Source organism: Rhinoderma darwinii, chromosome 7 (genome assembly GCF_050947455.1).
Source record: "Rhinoderma darwinii isolate aRhiDar2 chromosome 7, aRhiDar2.hap1, whole genome shotgun sequence".
Lineage (NCBI taxonomy): Eukaryota > Metazoa > Chordata > Amphibia > Anura > Rhinodermatidae > Rhinoderma > Rhinoderma darwinii.
The window spans coordinates 143,495,903-143,520,224 of NC_134693.1; the positions used below are offsets into that span (position 1 = coordinate 143,495,903).

At 47.4% G+C, this 24,322-nt stretch overlaps 1 protein-coding gene across 12 annotated transcripts in view; it reads left to right on the forward strand.

Moving 5' to 3' along the window:
• Window positions 1–4,888: 4,888 nt before the first annotated feature.
• The window catches only part of DOCK3 (dedicator of cytokinesis 3), a 115,689-nt gene continuing 96,255 nt past the window's right edge, over window positions 4,889–24,322 (forward strand). For 9 of the 12 annotated variants that reach the window (XM_075831936.1, XM_075831939.1, XM_075831937.1 and 6 more), the window contains exon 1: window positions 4,891–5,098. In XM_075831936.1, coding sequence (XP_075688051.1) covers window positions 5,059–5,098 — 40 coding nt within the window. In that variant the 5' untranslated portion in view covers window positions 4,891–5,058. Of the gene's footprint in view, window positions 5,099–24,322 lie in introns of all 12 variants that reach the window. The other 3 variants (XM_075831940.1, XM_075831941.1, XM_075831947.1) reach the window with 2 other exon arrangements.

Genomic DNA, 24,322 nt, shown 5'->3' on the forward strand with positions numbered 1-24,322 from the left:
GGGGTGTATATTATATACAGTACAGGGGTGTATATTATATATAGTACAGGGGTGTATATTATATATAGTACAGGGGTGTATATTATATATAGTACAGGGGTGTATATTATATATAGTACAGGGGTGTATATTATATACAGTACAGGGGTGTATATTATACATAGTACAGGGGTGTTTATTATATATAGTACAGGGGTGTATATTATATACAGTACAGGGGTGTATATTATATATAGTACAGGGGTGTATATTATATACAGTACAGGGATGTATATTATATATAGTACAGGGGTGTATATTATATATAGTACAGGGGTGTATATTATATATAGTACAGGGGTGTATATTATATATAGTACAGGGGGTGTATATTGTATATAGTACAGGGGTGTATATTATATATAGTACAGGGGTGTATATTATATATAGTACAGGGGTGTAAATTATATATAGTACAGGGATGTATATTGTGTATAGTACAGGGGTGTATATTATATATAGTACAGGGGTGTATATTATATATAGTACAGGGATGTATATTATATATAGTACAGGGATGTACATTGTATATAGTACAGGGGTGTATATTATATATATAGTACAGGGGTGTATATTATATATAGTACAGGGGTGTATATTATATATAGTACAGGGGGTTATATTATAGACAGTACAGGGGTGTATATTATATATAGTACAGGGGGTGTATATTATATATAGTACAGGGGTGTATATTGTATATAGTACAGGGGGTGTATATTATAGACAGTACAGGGGTGTATATTATATATAGTACAGGGGGTGTATATTATACATAGTACAGGGGTGTATATTATACATAGTACAGGGGTGTATATTATATATAGTACAGGGGGTGTATATTATATATAGTACAGGGGGTGTATATTATATATAGTACAGGGATGTATATTATATATAGTACAGGGGTGTATATTATATATAGTACAGGGGTGTATATTATACATAGTACAGGGGTGTATATTATACATAGTACAGGGGGTGTATATTATATATAGTACAGGGGTGTATATTATATATAGTACAGGGGTGTATATTATATATAGTACAGGGGTGTATATTATATATAGTACAGGGGTGTATATTATATATAGTACAGGGGTGTATATTATACATAGTACAGGGGGTGTATATTATACATAGTACAGGGGGTGTATATTATATATAGTACAGGGGTGTATATTATATATAGTACAGGGGTGTATATTATATATAGTACAGGGGGTGTATATTATATATAGTACAGGGGCGTATATTATATATAGTACAGGGGGTGTATATTATATATAGTACAGGGGTGTATATTATATATAGTACAGGGGTGTATATTATATACAGTGCAGGGGTGTATACTATATATAGTACAGGGGGTGTATATTATATATAGTACAGGGGTGTATATTATATATAGTACAGGGGTGTATATTATATACAGTACAGGGGTGTATATTATATATAGTACAGGGGTGTATATTATATATAGTACAGGGGTGTATATTATATATAGTACAGGGGGTGTATATTTTATATATAGTACAGGGTTGTATATTATATATAGTACAGGGGTGTATATTATATATAGTACAGGGGGTGTATATTATATATAGTACAGGGGTGTATATTATATATAGTACAGGGGTGTTTATTATATATAGTACAGGGGTGTATATTATATACAGTACAGGGGTGTATATTATATATAGTACAGGGATGTATATTATATATAGTACAGGGGTGTATATTATACATAGTACAGGGGGTGTATATTATACATAGTACAGGGGGTGTATATTATATATAGTACAGGGGTGTATATTATATATAGTACAGGGGTGTATATTATATATAGTACAGGGGGTGTATATTATATATAGTACAGGGGCGTATATTATATATAGTACAGGGGGTGTATATTATATATAGTACAGGGGTGTATATTATATATAGTACAGGGGTGTATATTATATACAGTGCAGGGGTGTATACTATATATAGTACAGGGGGTGTATATTATATATAGTACAGGGGTGTATATTATATATAGTACAGGGGTGTATATTATATACAGTACAGGGGTGTATATTATATACAGTACAGGGGTGTATATTATATATAGTACAGGGGTGTATATTATATATAGTACAGGGGGTGTATATTTTATATATAGTACATGGTTGTATATTATATATAGTACAGGGGTGTATATTATATATAGTACAGGGGGTGTATATTATATATAGTACAGGGGTGTATATTATATATAGTACAGGGGTGTTTATTATATATAGTACAGGGGTGTATATTATATACAGTACAGGGGTGTATATTATATACAGTACAGGGGTGTATATTATATACAGTACAGGGGTGTATATTATACATAGTACAGGGGTGTTTATTATATATAGTACAGGGGTGTATATTATATACAGTACAGGGGTGTATATTATATATAGTACAGGGGTGTATATTATATATAGTACAGGGGTGTATATTATATATAGTACAGGGGTGTATATTATATATAGTACAGGGGGTGTATATTATATATAGTACAGGGGTGTACATTATATATAGTACAGGGGGTGTATATTATATATAGTACAGGGGGTGTATATTATATATAGCACAGGGGTGTATATTATATATAGTACAGGGGTGTATATTATATACAGTACAGGGGTGTATATTATACATAGTACAGGGGTGTTTATTATATATAGTACAGGGGTGTATATTATATACAGTACAGGGGTGTATATTATATACAGTACAGGGGTGTATATTATATACAGTACAGGGGTGTATATTATACATAGTACAGGGGTGTTTATTATATATAGTACAGGAGTGTATATTATATACAGTACAGGGGTGTATATTATATATAGTACAGGGGTGTATATTATATATAGTACATGGGTGTATATTATATATAGTACAGGGGTGTATATTATATACAGTACAGGGGTGTATATTATATATAGTACAGGGGTGTATATTATATACAGTACAGGGGTGTATATTATATACAGTACAGGGGTGTTTATTATATACAGTACAGGGGTGTATATTATATACAGTACAGGGGTGTATATTATATACAGTACAGGGGTGTATATTATATACAGTACAGGGGTGTATATTATATACAGTACATGGGTGTATATTATATACAGTACAGGGGTGTATATTATATACAGTACAGGGGTGTATATTATATACAGTACAGGGGTGTATATTATACATAGTACAGGGGTGTTTATTATATATAGTACAGGGATGTATATTATATACAGTACAGGGGTGTATATTATATACAGTACAGGGGTGTATATTATATATAGTACAGGGGTGTATATTATACATAGTACAGGGGTGTATATTATATATAGTACAGGGGTGTATATTATATATAGTACAGGGGTGTATATTATATATAGTACAGGGGTGTATATTATATACAGTACAGGGGTGTATATTATATACAGTACAGGGGTGTATATTATATACAGTACAGGGGTGTATATTATATATAGTACAGGGGTGTATATTATATATAGTACAGGGGTGTATATTATATACAGTACAGGAGTGTATATTATATACAGTACAGGGGTGTATATTATATATAGTACAGGGGTGTATATTATATACAGTACAGGGGTGTATATTATATACAGTACAGGGGTGTATATTATATACAGCACAGGGGTGTATGTTATATACAGCACAGGGGTGTATATTATATATAGTACAGGGGTGTATATTATATATAGTACAGGGGTGTATATTATATATAGTACAGGGGTGTATATTATACATAGTACAGGGGTGTATATTATATATAGTACAGGGGTGTATATTATATATAGTACAGGGGTGTATATTATATATAGTACAGGGGTGTATATTATATATAGTACAGGGGTGTATATTATATATAGTACAGGGGTGTATATTATATACAGTACAGGGGTGTATATTATATATAGTACAGGGGTGTATATTATATATAGTACAGGGGTGTATATTATATACAGTACAGGGGTGTATATTATATATAGTACAGGGGTGTATATTATATACAGTACAGGGGTGTATATTATATATAGTACAGGGGTGTATATTATATATAGTACATGGGGTGTATATTATATATAGTACAGGGGTGTATATTATATATAGTACAGGGGTGTATATTATATATAGTACAGGGGTGTATATTATATACAGTACAGGGGGTGTATATTATATATAGTACAGGGGTGTATATTATATAATAGTACAGGGGTGTATATTATATATAGTACAGGGGTGTATATTATATATAGTACAGGGGGTGTATATTATATATAGTACAGGGGTGTACATTATATATAGTACAGGGGGTGTATATTATATATAGTACAGGGGGTGTATATTATATATAGTACAGGGGTGTATATTATATATAGTACAGGGGGTGTATATTATATATAGTACAGGGGGTGTATATTATATATAGTACAGGGGTGTATATTGTATATAGTACAGGGGTGTATATTGTATATAGTACAGGGGGTGTATATTGTATATAGTACAGGGGTGTATATTATATATAGTACAGGGGTGTATATTGTATATAGTACAGGGGTGTATATTGTATATAGTACAGGGGTGTATATTATATATAGTACAGGGGGTGTATATTATATATAGTACAGGGGGTGTATATGATATATAGTACAGGGGGTGTATATGTTCTGTAGCACGGGTCATATATATATCTACACACACTCTCACCTGTAGCGGGAGGTGCCGGGACCTCTTCCTCCTCCTCCTCCTCTCCCGGCCGCCGCCGTCCTCCCCCCGCTCCTTCTCCTCCTCCCGCTGCTGTCGGTGCATCATCCCCAGTATCGTTGTGTACACTGCGCGGAGGACATGCGGCTCTCCCGGGCTCCACCGCTGCCTGCCCGTCCGGGTGACCCCGCACCCTCCGTGCTCCGGACACTGTGACCTCACCCGCCGGCGGCCGGGATGATGTGGACCCCAACTGAAGAGGAGAAATACGGAGTAGGTGAGTGTCATGTCCCGGCCCCGCACAAGCCGCGTTGTATATTGTGTATATGATCTAATGACACCCGCAACCGGGCTGAACGTGACGGGAATACAACACCCGGGGGGAGGGGAGTGCAGGAATGTGGCCGCACTACACAACACAACACCGGGTACACAACACAAGACACTACACAACACCGGGTACACTACACACTACACAACACCGGGTACACAACACACTGCACAACACAACACCGGGTACACACTACACAAGACACTACACAACACCGGGTACACAACACAAGACACTACACAACACCGGGTACACAACACACTACACACCACACTACACAACACACTACACAACACCCGGTACACAAAACACTACACAACACAACACCGGGTACACACTACTCAAGACACTACACAAGACAGTACACAACACCTGGTACACAACACCGGGTACACAAGACACTACACAAGACACTACACAACACACTACACCGGGTACCCAAAAACTACACAACACCCGCTACACAACACACTACACCGGGTACACAACGCACAACACAACACCGGGTACACACTACACAAGACACTACACAACACCGGGTACACAACACACTACACACCACACAACACACTACACAACACCCGGTACACAAAACACTGCACAACACAACACCGGGTACACAACACACTACACAACACAGTACACAACACCCGGTACACAAAACACTGCACAACACAACACTGGGTACACAACACAAGACACTACACAACACCGGGTACACACCACACTACACACCACACTACACAACACCCGGTACACAAAACACTGCACAACTCAACACCGGGTACACACTACACATGACACTACACAAGACACTACACAAGACACTACACAACACCGGGTACACAACACACTACACAACATAACACCGGGTACACACTACACAAGACACTACACAACACCCGGTACACAACACCGGGTACACAACACCGGGTACACAAGACACTACACAACACACTACACAAGACACTACACTACTCCGGGTACACAAAAACTACACAACACCCGCTACACAACACACTACACCAGGTACACAACACACTACACAACACCCGGTACACAACACACTACACCGGGTACACAACACACTACACAACATAACACCGGGTACACACTACACAAGACACTACACAACACCCGGTACACAACACCGGGTACACAACACCGGGTACACAAGACACTACACAACACACTACACAAGACACTACACTACACCGGGTACACAAAAACTACACAACACCCGCTACACAACACACTACACCAGGTAGACAAGACACTACACAACACCTGGTACACAAGACACTACACAACACCCGGTACACAACACACTACACAACACCCGGTACACAACACACTACACAACACCGGGTACACAACACTGGGTACACAACACAGTACACAAGACACTACACAAGACACTACACAACACCCGGTACACAAGACACTACACAACACCCGGTACACAAGACACTACACAACACCGGTTACACAACACACTACACAACACCGGGTACACAACACACTACACAACACCGGGTACACAACATACTACACAACACTACACCGGGTACACAACATACTACACAACACACTACACAACACCCGGTACACAACACACTACACAACACCCGGTACACAACACACTACACAACACTACATCGGGTGCACAACACAACACACTACACTACACAACACCCGGTACACAACACACTACACAACACTACACCGGATACACAATACACTACACAACACTACACTGGGTACACAACACACTACACCGGGTACACAACACCCTACACAACACCGGGTACGCACTACACCGGGTACGCACTACACCGGACACACATTTCACTACACCGGGCACACAACACGCTACACCGGACACACACAACACACTACACCGGACACACAACACACTACACTACACCGGACATACACTACACCGGACATACACTATACCGGACACACAACACAATACACCGGACACACTACACCGGACACACACAACACTACACCGGGTACACAACACACTACACCGGACATACAACACGAAATACACAACACACTACACCGGGTACACAACACACTACACAACAACGGGTACGCACTACACCGGACACACAACTTACTACACAACACCGAACACACTACACCGGACATACACTACACCAGACACACAACACACTACACTACACCGGACACACAACACACTACACCGTACATACAACACACTACACAACACACTACACCGGACATACAACACGAAGTACACAACACTACACCTGGTACACAACACACTACACAACACCGGGTACGCACTACACCGGACACACAACACACTACACCGAACATACACAACACTACACCGGGTACACAACACAATACACAACACCGGACACACAACACACTACACCGGACATACACAACACTACACCGGGTACACTACACAGGGTACACAACACACAACACCGGGTACACAACACACTACACAGGGTACACAACACACTACACAACACCGGACACACAACACACTACACCGGACATACACAACACACTACACCTGGTACACTACACACTACACCTGGTACACTACACAGGGTACACAACACAACACACTACACAGGGTACACACGCGCTACACACATCCCAACACGACCCTGCACGTGTACACAGGACGAGGGGGGGCTGTACACAGGACGAGGGGGGGTTGTACACAGGACGAGGTTACACACGGGGTGGGGGGGGCTGTACACAGGACGAGGTTACGCACGGGGTGGGGGGGGGCTGTACACAGGACGAGGTTACGCACGGGGTGGGGGGGGCTGTACACAGGACGAGGTTACGCACGGGGTGGGGGGGCTGTACACAGGACGAGGTTACGCACGGGGTGGGGGGGGGGCTGTACACAGGACGAGGTTACGCACGGGGTGGGGGGGGGGGCTGTACACAGGACGAGGTTACGCACGGGGTGGGGGGGGGGCTGTACACAGGACGAGGTTACGCACGGGGTGGGGGGGCTGTACACAGGACGAGGTTACGCACGGGGTGGGGGGGCTGTACACAGGACGAGGTTACGCACGGGGTGGGGGGGCTGTACACAGGACGAGGTTACGCACGGGGTGGGGGGGCTGTACAGAGGACGAGGTTACGCACGGGGTGGGGGGGCTGTACAGAGGACGAGGTTACGCACGGGGTGGGGGGGCTGTACACAGGACGAGGTTACGCACGGGGTGGGGGGGGGGCTGTACACAGGACGAGGTTACGCACGGGGTGGGGGGGCTGTACAGAGGACGAGGTTACACACGGGGTGGGGGGGCTGTACAGAGGACGAGGTTACGCACGGGGTGGGGGGGCTGTACACAGGACGAGGTTACGCACGGGGTGGGGGGGGGGGGGGCTGTACACAGGACGAGGTTACACACGGGGTGGGGGGGGGGCTGTACACAGGACGAGGTTACACACGGGGTGGGGGGGGGCTGTACACAGGACGGCCGTTTCCAGGATATTTTTACAGGCTGTTTGTTTGCTGCGGGGTCCCCAGTGACTGTTCTCAGTGGTTGTGGCCCCTCTGCACCCGTGTTGCTTGTCACAGTTGGCGTGGTTGGCGCAGGGGTGGAGGCGGCTGAGAGCTGCTGGATGTGAATCCGTCCTGGCAGTGAGAGAGTTTTTTTGTCCGAGCATCAGAAAGCAAGATGCTGCAAATCACAGAGAAGTTATCTGACTACAACTCCCATCATGCCTTACTAGCCTCTGATCACTGGTGACATAACCCTGAGGAAGCCGAATGCTGGGACATTGATAATGTATATTGAGAAATCACTTTAAATGATATGTTCTCAGTGATGTCACTGCTGCTCTCTAGTGAATGGATAGGCTTCATTCTCAGTGATGTCACCGCTGCTCTCTAGTGATGGATAGGCTGCATTCTCAGTGATGTCACCGCTGCTCTCTAGTGATGGATAGGCTGCATTCTCAGTGATGTCACCGCTGCTCTCTAGTGAATGGATAGGCTGCATTCTCAGTGATGCCACCGCTGCTCTCTAGTGAATGGATAGGCTGCATTCTCAGTGATGTCACCGCTGTTCTCTAGTGATGGATAGGCTGTATTCTCAGTGATGTCACCGCTGTTCTCTAGTGATGGATAGGCTGCATTCTCAGTGATGTCACCGCTGCGCTCTAGTGAATGGATCGGCTGTATTCTCAGTGAAGTCACCGCTGCTCTCTAGTGAATGGATCGGCTGTATTCTCAGTGATGTCACCGCTGCTCTCTAGTGAATGGATAGGCTGCATTCTCAGTGATGTCACCGCTGCGCTCTAGTGAATGGATAGGCTGCATTCTCAGTGATGTCACCGCTGCTCTCTAGTGAATGGATAGGCTGTATTCTCAGTGATGTCACCGCTGCTCTCTAGTGAATGGATAGGCTGCATTCTTAGTGATGTCACCGCTGCTCTCTAGTGGATGGATAGGCTGCATTCTCAGTGATGTCACCGCTGCTCTCTAGTGAATGGATAGGCTGTATTCTGTGATGTCACCGCTGCTCTCTGGTGAATGGATAGGCTGCAATCTCAGTAATGTCACCGCTGCTCTCTAGTGAATGGATAGGCTGCGTTCTCAGTGATGTCACCGCTGCTCTCTAGTGAATGGATAGGCTGCATTCTCAGTGATGTCACCGCTGCTCTCTAGTGAATGGATAGGCTGTATTCTCAGTGATGTCACCGCTGTTCTCTAGTGATGGATAGGCTGCATTCTCAGTGATGTCACCGCTGCTCTCTAGTGAATGGATAGGCTGTATTCTCAGTGATGTCACCGCTGTTCTCTAGTGATGGATAGGCTGCATTCTCAGTGATGTCACCGCTGCTCTCTAGTGAATGGATCGGCTGCATTCTCAGTGATGTCACCGCTGCTCTCTAGTGAATGGATAGGCTGTATTCTCAGTGATGTCACCGCTGTTCTCTAGTGATGGATAGGCTGCATTCTCAGTGATGTCACCGCTGCTCTCTAGTGAATGGATCGGCTGTATTCTCAGTGATGTCACTGCTGCTGCTCTCTAGTTATTAAATGAGCTGTATTCTGTTTTTAACTTTTAGCTGCTGCTCTCTGTTATCAGTCAGTCCAGCCATCGCACAATATGAGACCTGCGGTGCCTTAGATCGTCTTTTATACAGAACCTGCGTCTTTTTAGTGTCATAACCGGACGTTTCTCTCCAGTCGCTGTTACCCATTAGAGCGCAATGATCGAGCGTGTGGATCTCAGCGTGAGCCGCAGATTATAAAACGGCATCGGAATTGGAAATATTTCTTCTCTTTACAGAAAACCAATTTATCGCGGCTCCTGTATCAGAACGATGGGTAACCGGAGAAATCCGGGGATCCGGGAGAGTTCATGTGTGGAGCCTGAAGACGTCTGGGGCAGAGACCTCTACATATTGGGAGTTGTAGTACTAATGAGAGCTTGTGCCGACTAGAAAAGCTGGAATTTGATTGGCTGCTGATTAAATCAGCATTTTTCATTATTAGGGCGCTGGCGGATCCGTAACCTTATAGTTGTTCTTACTCCGTTATACAGCTGTGACCTGTGACTTGTGCGTTGTCTAGAGTTTGTCTCATCAGATGCTCAGGCTGCTGCTCTGTCCATCCCCTTGCTTTACACTGCAGCTCTGCTCATTAGGGCACAGTTAGGGTATGTTCACACGCAGTAGCAAAATACGTCTGAAATTACGCCTGAAAACAGCTCCTGATTTTCAAAAGTTTTTTTAACAACTCGCGTTTTTCGCGGCGTCTTTTACGGACGTTATTGGAGCCGTTTTTCACTGGTGTCAATGAAAAACGGCTCCAAAAACGTCCCAAGAAGTGATAAGGACATCTTTGACGTGGGCGTCTTTTTACGCGCCGTCTTTTGACAGCGACGCGTAAAATGAAGCCTTGTGGGAACAGAACATCGTGAAATCCCATTGAAAGCAGCAGATGTTTGTAGGCGTAAAACACCCGAATTACGGCTGAAGACAGTGCGTGTGAACATCGCCTTATGATCCGTGTCTCCAGATTATCTGCATTGTTTGTCGGAATCCTCTGAAGTCTCTCTTATGTTTTATCAAAGGCTCACGCTGTTTCTCTGTCCTCTCCCATGTCTACACTGCAGCTCTGCTTCTTCAGATTGGCTCCTGTCTGTTAGCACGAGCTCAGCAGGAAGCCAGAACATGACGAGATGATGACATTGTAGCAAAGATGGTTCTGGTTGTGGGTACGTTACGGGGTCCGGGGCTGGTGTGTCGGTTCTGGTTGTGGGCACGTTACGGGGTCCGGGGCTGGTGCGTAGGTTCTGGTTGTGGGCACGTTACGGGGTCCGGGGCTGGTGTGTAGGTTCTGGTTGTGGGCACGTTACGGGGTCCGGGGCTGGTGCGTAGGTTCTGGTTGTGGGCACGTTACGGGGTCCGGGGCTGGTGCGTAGGTTCTGGTTGTGGGCACATTACGGGGTCCGGGGCAGGTGTGCAGGTTCTCACTGTGGGCACATTACCGGGTCCGGGGCAGGTGTGCAGGTTCTTACTGTGGGCACATTACGGGGTCACGTAGCAGCAACTCCATGCCAAACCTGATGTGTGGCCCTTAGCTGAATCCAAGGGCTACATTTGGGGCCCCTATAATATTTGGACCACTATTAAGTTAAATCATATCCCAGAGCTCAGAATCTGCTGGTTTTCTTCGTTTAGAGAACGGTGCAAACGACAAATCAACAATTGTAGGGGAATGTGAGACAGACACACTTTTTAAATTTTTGGCGCACGAGTGTGACGTATTAGACCACACCCCATATTAGACCACACCCCCAAAGTGCAAACTGTGGCCCATGAAGAAATAATGCGGCTGCTTTATAAGCGTGGCACATGTACGTGGTGCATCTGTGGCAGTTTGTAGTATTGCGCCACGCAGTGCGGTGTACGGATATTGATGGGGGGAGGGGGCGGTGGCTTCTCCCGATCCTGGTGACCTGCAGTCATTCAGATCCAGGGTATCGGTTACCAGTAAGCGGGAGACTCTGTGGCTGCGGCTCTGAGCAGTCGTGTGCCCCGTCCTCTCCATATGTTGCGTTTCATGATTGGCGCGGTGATGTGTCGCCTCTCGATACATAAACATCATCCCCAGGACAGTGCGCGGGGTCCATGGACTGTGCCGCGCTCCTTGGCTATGTCCTGATTGCACAGAAGGGGATTCGGGGGCATTAAGACTCCAGATGCCAGGCTGTGATTTAGTGGAGGGCGGGGGACCCCCTGCATCTGTCACTGCAGATTTTGGTGGTCTCCACTCTAATCTCTACCATATATTGGCCTGACGGCGCCCCCTGCGGCTCGTTCCCGTGTACTCGCTGATATTTATGTTCTATAATTACGGGAGAGGATGAGCGGGAAGCAACAGACGGTTTTATTCCACTCACTGACAAACAAAGAGATGAAGCTGTGTACATTATACGGCGGAATCTACTGTACACCGGACAAGCGCACCACAAATACCAGGAGGTCAGTGACCGCAGAGGATCATCAGATGCAGAGTTGTTACAATGTATCAGTCAAGACCTCTCCTGTGAACACATCTCTCTCCTGTCCTGATAGTTTGTTACATTGTATCAGTCTGGAGTCCTGGCTGTTTAGTTCACACTGAATTGTCTAGACTGGATACATTGAAACAAACCCTCAGCTGTGTGAGCAGGACTAGGTCAGGATGGGTTTTCAGTTTCTATTAAGCAGTGATTTATATAAAACCCCAAACCCTGTGAATAGCGATAATCCAAATAAGTTCTCTACTTTTTGATCCTATCTATTTTTGGAGACAATGTTATTTCTGAGGGGATTAGACCCTGCAATTATTTCTAGGACATCCGAAAATTACTTTGCTTGAGTTGTTTCCAAACGCTGCCCCCTCCCCCAACTTTACAGATGATTTCTGTGGGAACGCGCTGGCCAGTGTTGTCATGGGCGTCGGTGCCCGCTGCTGTCTATGGTAGACCTGACTGGGCAGTGTTGTCATGGGCGCCGGTGCCCGCTGCTGTCTGTGGTAGACCTGACTGGGCAGTGTTGTCATGGGCGCCCACTGCTGTGTGTTTGTGTGTGTGTGTGTGTGTGTGTGCCCGCTGTCCAAAATTTTCAGGCAGTTGTGGCAAAATGCTGTAAAGTAATAATGTTTCCAAATATAGAAGTGTTAATAGATTTTTTTATTTCTCATGAATTAACAAAATGCCAAGTGAATGGACAGAAGAGAAATTTAAATTGGATCAATATTTGGTGTGACCCCTCTTTGCCTTCAGTACAGCATCCATTCTTCTAGGTACTTGCACAGTTTTTGCAGGAACTCAGCCGGGAGGTTGTTCCACATTTTGGAGAACTAAGCGCAGATCTTCTGTGGATGTCGCTGCCTCACGTCCTCCTGTCTCTTCATGTGATCCCAGACGTAGAAATCAGGGCTCTGAGGGCCACATCATCACTTCCAGGACTGTGTGTTCTTCTTTTCTCTGGAGATAGTTCTTAATGACATGAGCCGGATGTTGGGGGTTGTTGTCCTGCTGCAGAATAAATTTGGGGCCAATCAGACGCCTCCCTGATGGTATTACATGATGGATAAGTATCTGCCTTTATTTCTCAGCATTGAGGACACCAATAATCCTGCAACGACCCTCCACCATGCTTCACTGCTGCCTGCAGACCCTCATTATTGTACCGCTCTCCAGGACCCTCCACCATGCTTCACTGCTGCCTGCAGACCCTCATTATTGTCCCGCTCTCCAGGACCCTCCACCATGCTTCACTGCTGCCTGCAGACCCTCATTATTGTACCGCTCTCCAGGACCCTCCACCATGCTTCACTGCTGCCTGCAGACCCTCATTATTGTCCCGCTCTCCAGGACCCTCCACCATGCTTCACTGCTGCCTGCAGACCCTCATTATTGTACCGCTCTCCAGGACCCTCCACCATGCTTCACTGCTGCCTGCAGACCCTCATTATACCACTCTCCAGGACCCTCCACCATCTTCACTGCTGCCTGCAGACCCCCATTATTGTACCGCTCTCCAGGACCCTCCACCATGCTTCACTGCTGCCTGCAGACCCTCATTAAACCACTCTCCAGGACCCTCCACCATCTTCACTGCTGCCTGCAGACCCTCATTATTGTACCGCTCTCCAGGACCCTCCACCATGCTTCACTGCTGCCTGCAGACCCTCATTATACCACTCTCCAGGACCCTCCACCATCTTCACTGCTGCCTGCAGACCCCCATTATTGTACCGCTCTCCAGGACCATCCACCATGCTTCACTGCTGCCTGCAGACCCTCATTATACCACTCTCCAGGACCCTCCACCATCTTCACTGCTGCCTGCAGACCCCCATTATTGTACCGCTCTCCAGGACCCTCCACCATGCTTCACTGCTGCCTGCAGACCCTCATTAAACCACTCTCCAGGACCCTCCACCATCTTCACTGCTGCCTGCAGACCCTCATTATTGTACCGCTCTCCAGGACCCTCCACCATGCTTCACTGCTGCCTGCAGACCCTCATTATTGTCCCGCTCTCCAGGACCCTCCACCATCTTCACCGCTGCCTGCAGACCCTCATTATTGTCCCGCTCTCCAGGACCCTCCACCATCTTCACTGCTGCCTGCAGACCCTCATTATTGTCCCGCTCTCCAGGACCCTCCACCATCTTCACTGCTGCCTGCAGACCCTCATTATTGTCCCGCTCTCCAGGACCTTCTCCCATGCTTCACTGCTGCCTGCAGACCCTCATTATTGTCCCGCTCTCCACGACCCTCCACCATCTTCACTGCTGCCTGCAGACCCTCATTATTCTCCCGCTCTCCAGGACCCTCCACCATGCTTTACTGCTGCCTGCAGACCCTCATTATTGTCCCGCTCTCCAGGACCCTCCACCATGCTTCACTGCTGCCTGCAGACCCTCATTATTGTACCGCTCTCCAGGACCCTCCACCATCTTCACTGCTGCCTGCAGTCCCTCATTATTGTCCCTCTCCTGCCCTTCGGAGAACAAACTGCCGCCATCTGTTACACCAAATATTTCACATTTTACTCATCCGTCCAGAGCACCTGCTGCCATTTTTCTGCCCCCCAGTTCCTGTGTTTTGGTGCATAGTTGTGTCGCTTGGTCTTGTTTCCACGTGGAAGGTTTGGCTTTTTGTCCGCAATTCTTCCATGAAGACCACTCCTGGCCAGACTTCTCCACACAGCAGATGGGTGTCCCGGGGTCCCACTGGTTTCTGCCAGTTCTGAGCTGATGGCACTGCTGGAAATCTTCTGATCTAGAAGGGAAGTAAGAATGATGTGTTTTTATGATCTGCTGCAATGTTTCCTTGGCCGACCACTGCGTCTATGATCCTCAACGTTGCCCGTTTTTTTCTGCTTCTTCAGTAAAGCTTGAACAGCACATCTTGAAACCCCCGTCGGATGGGAAGTCTTTGTCTGGGAGAGACCTTGCTGATGCAGTATATCTACCTTGTGTCTTGTTGCTGTGCTCAGTCTTGCCGTGCTGGACCTTGGACTTGAAACTGCCTTCCACACCCTCACCTTTGTAGCAGAGTTTGGCTGTTCCTCTCCAGTTTTAAGCTGAATGTGTTACAACCTACATATGAATATAATGATCGTTATCACCTGTTTAGTAGAATTGGTTAATCCTACACCTGACTATAATCCTACAAAATCCAGGACTGTGTGCAAGTACCTAGAAGAAGTGATGCTGTTCTGAAGGCAAAGGGGGGGGGGGGGGGGTCACACCAAATATTGATTTGACTTAATTTCACTTCTGTTCATTCACTTTGCATTTTGTTAATTGATAAAAAAAAAACCTATTCGCATTTCTCGTTTTGAAAACATTCTTACTTAGCAGCATTTTTCCACATCTGCCTAAAACGTTTGCACAGTTCTGTATGAAGAAAAGACCTATGCGTCTCCTTCCCTTTATGTCCACTGATGTGTTTGTCTAAAGAACTGCATCAAAACTGCATGTGTGATCCTGGCCTAAGGAATGAAAGTGGAGATAAACTGCAGCCTTCAAGGGCAAACAGCAGAAATGGTTCTCATTCAGCTTTGGGTGTGAATGGAGTATTTTTATTTTTAAAAAAATAATAATTTTATTTTTTGGGCGATTTTAGACTGTGATGTGGTGGAGGTTGCGCTTTCAATTTTCGGAATTGAAAACGCAAGGAATTTCATTATTAACAAGGGGTGGCTGAAGCCCCAATTAGGGGAGATCACAGGATCCCCCCAGACACAGGGCCTCCATGGTGGACCCCGTCTGCAGGTGTCAGACTTCTGTGAGGTGACACCACTAGGCCAAGCATAGGGCAGCCATTCACAGTGGTAGGGAGGTGCGGGGGAGGTGCAGGGGAGCCGCGGAGGTGCGGGGGAGGTGCAGGGAAGCCGCGGAGGTGCAGGGGATCCGCGGAGGTGCAGGGGAGCTGCGGAGGTGCGGGGGAGGTGCAGGGGAGCCGGGGAGGTGCGGGGGAGCAGGGGAGCCACGGAGGTGCGGGGGAGCAGGGGAGCCACGGAGGTGCGGGGGAGCCGCCTGCTGTGTAAAGCCGCTGCGCATGTTCTGTATCTGTTATGTGAATCCACCGTTACATTTGATAACCTTGTGCAGTCGCCTCTTGAAGATGTAGCAGAGCCGCACAGAGGATTAGAAGCGCGGCTCCGGCCCCAGAACTGGATAGACGTAGTATGTTCCTGTATTACCAGCATCTGTGCACCGGAGACGACAGATTGTGCGCATTTGCGGGGATTTACTGACCCTTTATGGTTACAGACGACCTGGTTGTGCGGTCACATGAGCGACATTGTCCTTGACTGTGATAGAAACGTAAGAGCGGTCTATGGGGGGGCGCATGATGTCACATGACCCCTCTGCACTTCTGATTGGCCAACATTACGTATTGACGGGGGTTCTGACTGCTTTTTCTGTCCCCGTAGACATTTGATTGCCAGCAGATCCGATCTGGGAAATTTACTGTCAAGCGTTTTTTTTTCTATTTCTTAGGCCCCGCAAAACTCGTCAAAAACCGGCTGAATATTCCTCCCATTGATTTCAATGGGAGGCGGGGGCGGTTTTCTCCCGCGAGCTGTAAAACCGCCTCGCGGGAGAAAGAAGGGACATGACGCATCTTCGCGCGTTTACGCCTCTGACCTCCCATTGACATCAATGGGAGGCAGAGAAAGCGTATTTTGCGGAGTTTTTTGCCTGTAGCATTCAATCGGCGCGAGCGAAAATCGCGGCAAACGACGTGCAGGAAGGTCGGAATCTGCCTCAAAATCCCAAACGGAATTTTGAGGCAGATTTTTCCTCCTGCAAAAAACTCCGTGTGAACGAGGCCTTACATATTCCAGGTAGAAACCCATCGACTCCCTCTATAATGAGACGTTCTGCAATTTTCTAATAGACTTTGGCCTCGTGCACACGACCGTGGATTTGCTCATTGGGATTTATACTTCACTGAAGTTCTGTTCGTGAACCAGGAAGCTCAGGATGAACTATAGGGGACTGGTGCAATGTATAGAATTGTGGGCAGACGTAGGTGACTATAAATAATAACAGAGGTGATGTAATAATCGCTGTGATGATCATCAGTAACGCTGCTGCAGCTGTGATGCTGGGGGTCTCTGACTCTTGGGGTTCAGTGTCTTCGGTTCTCCGCAGCTGTGATGCTGGGGGTCTCTGGTTGTCTCTTGGGGTTCGGTGTCTTCGGTCCTCCGCAGCTGTGATGCTGGGGGTCTCTGACTCTTGGGGTTCAGTGTCTTCGGTCCTCCGCAGCTGTGATGCTGGGGGTCTCTGGTTGTCTCTTGGGGTTCGGTGTCTTCGGTCCTCCGCAGCTGTGATGCTGGGGGTCTCTGACTCTTGGGGTTCAGTGTCTTCGGTCCTCCGCAGCTGTGATGCTGGGGGTCTCTGGTTGTCTCTTGGGGTTCGGTGTCTTCGGTCCTCCGCAGCTGTGATGCTGGGGGTCTCTGACTCTTGGGGTTCAGTGTCTTCGGTCCTCCGCAGCTGTGATGCTGGGGGTCTCTGACTCTTGGGGTTCGGTGTCTTCGGTCCTCCGCAGCTGTGATGCTGGGGGTCTCTGGTTGACTCTTGGGGTTCGGTGTCCTCGGTCCTCCGCAGCTGTGATGCTGGGGGTCTCTGACTCTTGGGGTTCGGTGTCTTCGGTCCTCCGCAGCTGTGATGCTGGGGGTCTCTGACTCTTGGGGTTCGGTGTCTTCGGTCCTCCGCAGCTGTGATGCTGGGGGTCTCTGGTTGTCTCTTGGGGTTCGGTGTCTTCGGTCCTCCGCAGCTGTGATGCTGGGGGTCTCTGACTCTTGGGGTTCAGTGTCTTCGGTCCTCCGCAGCTGTGATGCTGGGGGTCTCTGACTCTTGGGGTTCGGTGTCTTCGGTCCTCCGCAGCTGTGATGCTGGGGGTCTCTGGTTGACTCTTGGGGTTCGGTGTCCTCGGTCCTCCGCAGCTGATGATGTTTGTGCTGATCTGCAGTCCGGGGGCCCCACATGTGAGGTTATTGATTGGTAGAAATCCTATCTCTACAGAGGAAACATCCCCCCCCCCCCAGCGGTGGAAGAGCGACGACTTCATGCCCTTCACAGGAGACGAGCGTCCATTAGAGTAACTGCTCTCATCCTCCCCAGATATCTCCTTGTAGTTCTCACTTCTCCTCCTCCCGGTACATGAGGTTTGTGGTTGATGCGATCAGCGGTAAATAACGTGGTCATGGAGAATATGGGCAGTTGTCCGCACGCCGCACCTCAACAATTATATCTTCCTCCCCCCGTATTCATGTCCTCATTGTAGCCCTGGGATAAATACAGTGGTATCATATTGGGGGTTGTAGTGTTCTATGTATAGAGTATAATCATGTCCAGTGGTCGGGTGACGTTGGGGGTTGTAGTGATCTATGTATAGAGTATGATCATGTCCAGTGGTCGGGTGACGTTGGGGGTTGTAGTGATCTATGTATAGAGTATAATCATGTCCAGTGGTCGGGTGACGTTGGGGGTTGTAGTGATCTATGTATAGAGTATAATCATGTCCATTGGTCGGGTGACGTTGGGGGTTGTAGTGATCTATGTATAGAGTATGATCATGTCCAGTGGTCGGGTGACGTTGGGGGTTGTAGTGATCTATGTATAGAGTATAATCATGTCCAGTGGTCGGGTGATGTTGGGGGTTGTAGTGATCTATGTATAGAGTATGATCATGTCCAGTGGTCGGGTGACGTTGGGGGTTGTAGTGTTCTATGTATAGAGTATAAGCATGTCCAGTGGTCGGGTGACGTTGGGGGTTGTAGTGTTCTATGTATAGAGTATGATCATGTCCAGTGGTCGGGTGATGTTGGGGGTTGTAGTGTTCTATGTATAGAGTATAAGCATGTCCAGTGGTCGGGTGACGTTGGGGGTTGTAGTGTTCTATGTATAGAGTATAAGCATGTCCAGTGGTCGGGTGACGTTGGGGGTTGTAGTGTTCTATGTATAGAGTATAATCATGTCCAGTGGTCGGGTGATGTTGGGGGTTGTAGTGTTCTATGTATAGAGTATAATCATGTTCAGTGGTCGGGTGACGTTGGGGGTTGTAGTGTTCTATGTATAGAGTATAATCATGTTCAGTGGTCGGGTGATGTTGGGGGTTGTAGTGATCTATGTATAGAGTATGATCATGTCCAGTGGTCGGGTGACGTTGGGGGTTGTAGTGTTCTATGTATAGAGTATAAGCATGTCCAGTGGTCGGGTGACGTTGGGGGTTGTAGTGTTCTATGTATAGAGTATGATCATGTCCAGTGGTCGGGTGATGTTGGGGGTTGTAGTGTTCTATGTATAGAGTATAAGCATGTCCAGTGGTCGGGTGACGTTGGGGGTTGTAGTGTTCTATGTATAGAGTATAAGCATGTCCAGTGGTCGGGTGACGTTGGGGGTTGTAGTGTTCTATGTATAGAGTATAATCATGTCCAGTGGTCGGGTGATGTTGGGGGTTGTAGTGTTCTATGTATAGAGTATAATCATGTTCAGTGGTCGGGTGACGTTGGGGGTTGTAGTGTTCTATGTGTGGAGTATAATCATGTTCAGTGGTCGGGTGACGTTGGGGGTTGTAGTGTTCTATGTATAGAGTATGATCATGTCCAGTGGTCGGGTGACGTTGGGGGTTGTAGTGTTCTATGTATAGAGTATAAGCATGTCCAGTGGTCGGGTGACGTTGGGGGTTGTAGTGTTCTATGTATAGAGTATAATCATGTTCAGTGGTCGGGTGATGTTGGGGGTTGTAGTGTTCTATGTGTGGAGTATGATCGGATTGTATAGTGATTATAGACTGGTAAAGGCGGATTCCTTTGAGATGAGTGTGGATCAGTCACTGTGTCACATATAGGATGAGCTGTAGTTCAGTCATCGGGTCCAGTCTCGCTACATTACTGGGTAGATTTGCCTTTCAGGAGTCTGGGAAAGCTGAGTTCATTCTGAGGAAAAGAAAAACCTTGTGTTGATCTGCAGGTAAAATGATGACAAGTTGTAACCCTACAGAGGCGGTTGCCGCCATATTCCCTGTATCAGGGTTATTGAGGTTATCGTGGTGTCCGGTTAGCAGCGTCAGCCGCTGATGGCGGTCACTTTCCTCTTGTATATGGAGAGAGCTAATATTAGAGTGCTGCTCCATTTACGCTCCGTCTGTATCTGCCTGACAGGAAGTATCAGGTCACGTTCACTGGTCCCTGGGGCCCCCGAGCAGCTCATACGTCTTCCCAGAAAAGGCTCAGGATCCCGACATCGCTCCACCTTCTGTTTACTCACTGCAGCTCATCAGCCCTAAGACAATGTATCCCCTGTACCTCTGCGTATCCCCCGCACCTCTGCGTATCCCCCGCACCTCTGCGTGTCCCCCGCACCTCTGTGTATCCCCCGCACCTCTGTGTATCCCCCGTACCTCTGCGTATCCCCCGCACCTCTGTGTATCCCCCGCACCTCTGCGTATCCCCCGCACCTCTGCGTGTCCCCCGCACCTCTGTGTATCCCCCGCACCTCTGTGTATCCCCCGTACCTCTGCGTATCCCCCGCACCTCTGCGTATCCCCCGCACCTCTGTGTATCCCCCGCACCTCTGTGTATCCCCCGTACCTCTGCGTATCCCCTGCACCTCTGCGTATCCCCCGCACCTCTGCGTGTCCCCTGCACCTCTGCGTATCCCCTGCACCTCTGCGTGTCCCCCGCACCTCTGCGTGTCCCCCGCACCTCTGCGTGTCCCCCGCACCTCTGCGTGTCCCCCGCACCTCTGCGTATCCCCCGCACCTCTGCGTGTCCCCCGCACCTCTGCGTGTCCCCTGCACCTCTGCGTGTCCCCCGCACCTCTGCGTGTCCCCCGCACCTCTGCGTGTCCCCCGCACCTCTGCGTGTCCCCCGCACCTCTGCGCGTCCCCCGCACCTCTGCGCGTCCCCCGCACCTCTGCGTACCCCCTGCACCTCTGCGTGTCCCCTGCACCTCTGCGCGTCCCCCGCACCTCTGCGCGTCCCCTGTACATCTGCGTCTCCCATTGTTCCCGTGTGTGCCGGACATTATATCAGGTCACTTTATATTTTATTCTCCCTGTATGTTTGATGCAGCCGGGATCGTGTGATATTTGTTTTGCGCCTCCATCGTCATAGACGCCATTGCGGCCTGTACGGGAAGCGTTCGGGCTGTTGCACAGTGTTGCCGTGTCCTGATCTTCCTCAGGGGAGCGATCCTGATTGATCACGGTGTTATTCGTGGACCTCTGATATGCGGTGATGCTTCGACCTGCGTCCATTAGATCTGTAATGGATTTTCGGGAGATTATGACAAAAACTGATAAACAGAAAGCAAAAGACAAATCGTGAATATTTCATGTTGTAATTACATTGCTGCAGATTGGCCGAGACTTGAACTATTTCTGCTGTCAGATACAGGGACACGCGGCCTCCAGGGTTATTCATCGGCTAATATTACATAGTCACATCCACCGCGCACAATTTTCAGGTTCAGGGATCGTCTGGTCGGTTGCTGTGGCGATTTGGTGGCGTTTGCTCTTTATAAGTAAATATGGCGACATCGCTGTGTTCCTGGTCAATCATCAGATCGCAGCTTTGTACTAGAATAATGAGTTTGTCTTGGAAACGGCACTATTTATATCTGTACTATTATGTCAGGCCTCTTAACCAGTGTGTGACCAGAGTCGACAGAGTGTTGTATGCGCATTTTTAGCTCCGTAATTAACATAAATGCATAGTAATTAGGTTGCCAGTTAATGAGTTACTTGCTAAGTTATTGCTGAAAGATGAGAAGCTGCAGATTAATCAAGACCCATTCATCCTCCGTAGACAGATTAATAAAGTGTTTGTGATAGAACAACCTACTTAGGAAAAGCTTTCACAAGATCATATCAGATAAGCTGCAAGTCATCTGCAAAGGAGAAGTAGAGAGACGGGTCCATATCTAGAGAGGAGAAGTAGAGAGATGGGTCCATATCTAGAGAGGAGAAGTAGAGAGACGGGTCCATATCTAGAGAGGAGAAGTAGAGAGACAGGTCCATGTCTAGAGAGGAGAAGTAGAGAGACGGCTCCATGTCTAGAGAGGAGAAGTAGAGAGACGGCTCCATGTCTAGAGAGGAGAAGTAGAGAGACGGGTCCATATCTAGAGAGGAGAAGTAGAGAGACAGGTCCATATCTAGAGAGGAGAAGTAGAGAGATGGGTCCATATCTAGAGAGGAGAAGTAGAGAGATGGGTCCATATCTAGAGAGGAGAAGTATAGAGACAGGTCCATATCTAGAGAGGAGAAGTAGAGAGATGGGTCCATATCTAGAGAGGAGAAGTAGAGGGACAGGTCCATGTCTAGAGAGGAGAAGTAGAGGGACAGGTCCATGTCTAGAGAGGAGAAGTAGAGAGACGGGTCCATATCTAGAGAGGAGAAGTAGAGAGACGGGTCCATATCTAGAGAGGAGAAGTAGAGAGACAGGTCCATGTCTAGAGAGGAGAAGTAGAGAGACGGGTCCATATCTAGAGAGGAGAAGTAGAGAGACGGGTCCATATCTAGAGAGGAGAAGTAGAGAGACAGGTCCATATCTAGAGAGAAGTAGAGAGATGGGTCCATATCTAGAGAGGAGAAGTAGAGGGACAGGTCCATGTCTACAGAGGAGAAGTAGAGGGACAGGTCCATGTCTAGAGAGGAGAAGTAGAGAGACGGGTCCATATCTAGAGAGGAGAAGTAGAGAGATGGGTCCATATCTAGAGAGGAGAAATAGAGAGACGGCTCCATGTCTAGAGAGGAGAAGTCGAGAGATGATCCATGTCTAGAGAGGAGAAGTAGAGAGACGGGTCCATGTCTAGAGAGGAGAAGTAGAGAGACGGGTCCATATCTAGAGAGAAGTAGAGAGACGGGTCCATGTCTAGAGAGGAGAAGTAGAGAGACGGGTCCATGTCTAAAGAGGAGAAGTAGAGAGACGGGTCCATGTCTAGAGAGACGGGTCCATGTCTAAAGAGGAGAAGTATAGAGACGGGTCCATGTCTAGAGAGGAGAAGTAGAGAGACGGGTCCATGTCTAGAGAGGAGAAGTAGAGAGACGGCTCCATGTCTAGAGAGGAGAAGTAGAGAGACGGGTTTATGTCTAGAGAGGAGAAGTAGAGAGACGGGTCCATGTCTAGAGAGGAGAAGTAGAGAGACGGGTCCATGTCTAGAGAGGAGAAGTAGAGAGACGGGTCCATATCTAGAGAGGACAAGTAGAGAGACGGGTCCATATCTAGAGAGGACAAGTAGAGAGACGGGTCCATATCTAGAGAGGACAAGTAGAGAGACGGGTCCATATCTAGAGAGGACAAGTAGAGAGACGGGTCCATATCTAGAGAGGACAAGTAGAGAGACGGGTCCATATCTAGAGAGGAGAAGTAGAGAGACGGGTCCATATCTAGAGAGGACAAGTAGAGAGACGGGTCCATATCTAGAGAGGACAAGTAGAGAGACGGGTCCATATCTAGAGAGGACAAGTAGAGAGACGGGTCCATATCTAGAGAGGACAAGTAGAGAGACGGGTCCATATCTAGAGAGGACAAGTAGAGAGACGGGTCCATATCTAGAGAGGACAAGTAGAGAGACGGGTCCATATCTAGAGAGGACAAGTAGAGAGACGGGTCCATATCTAG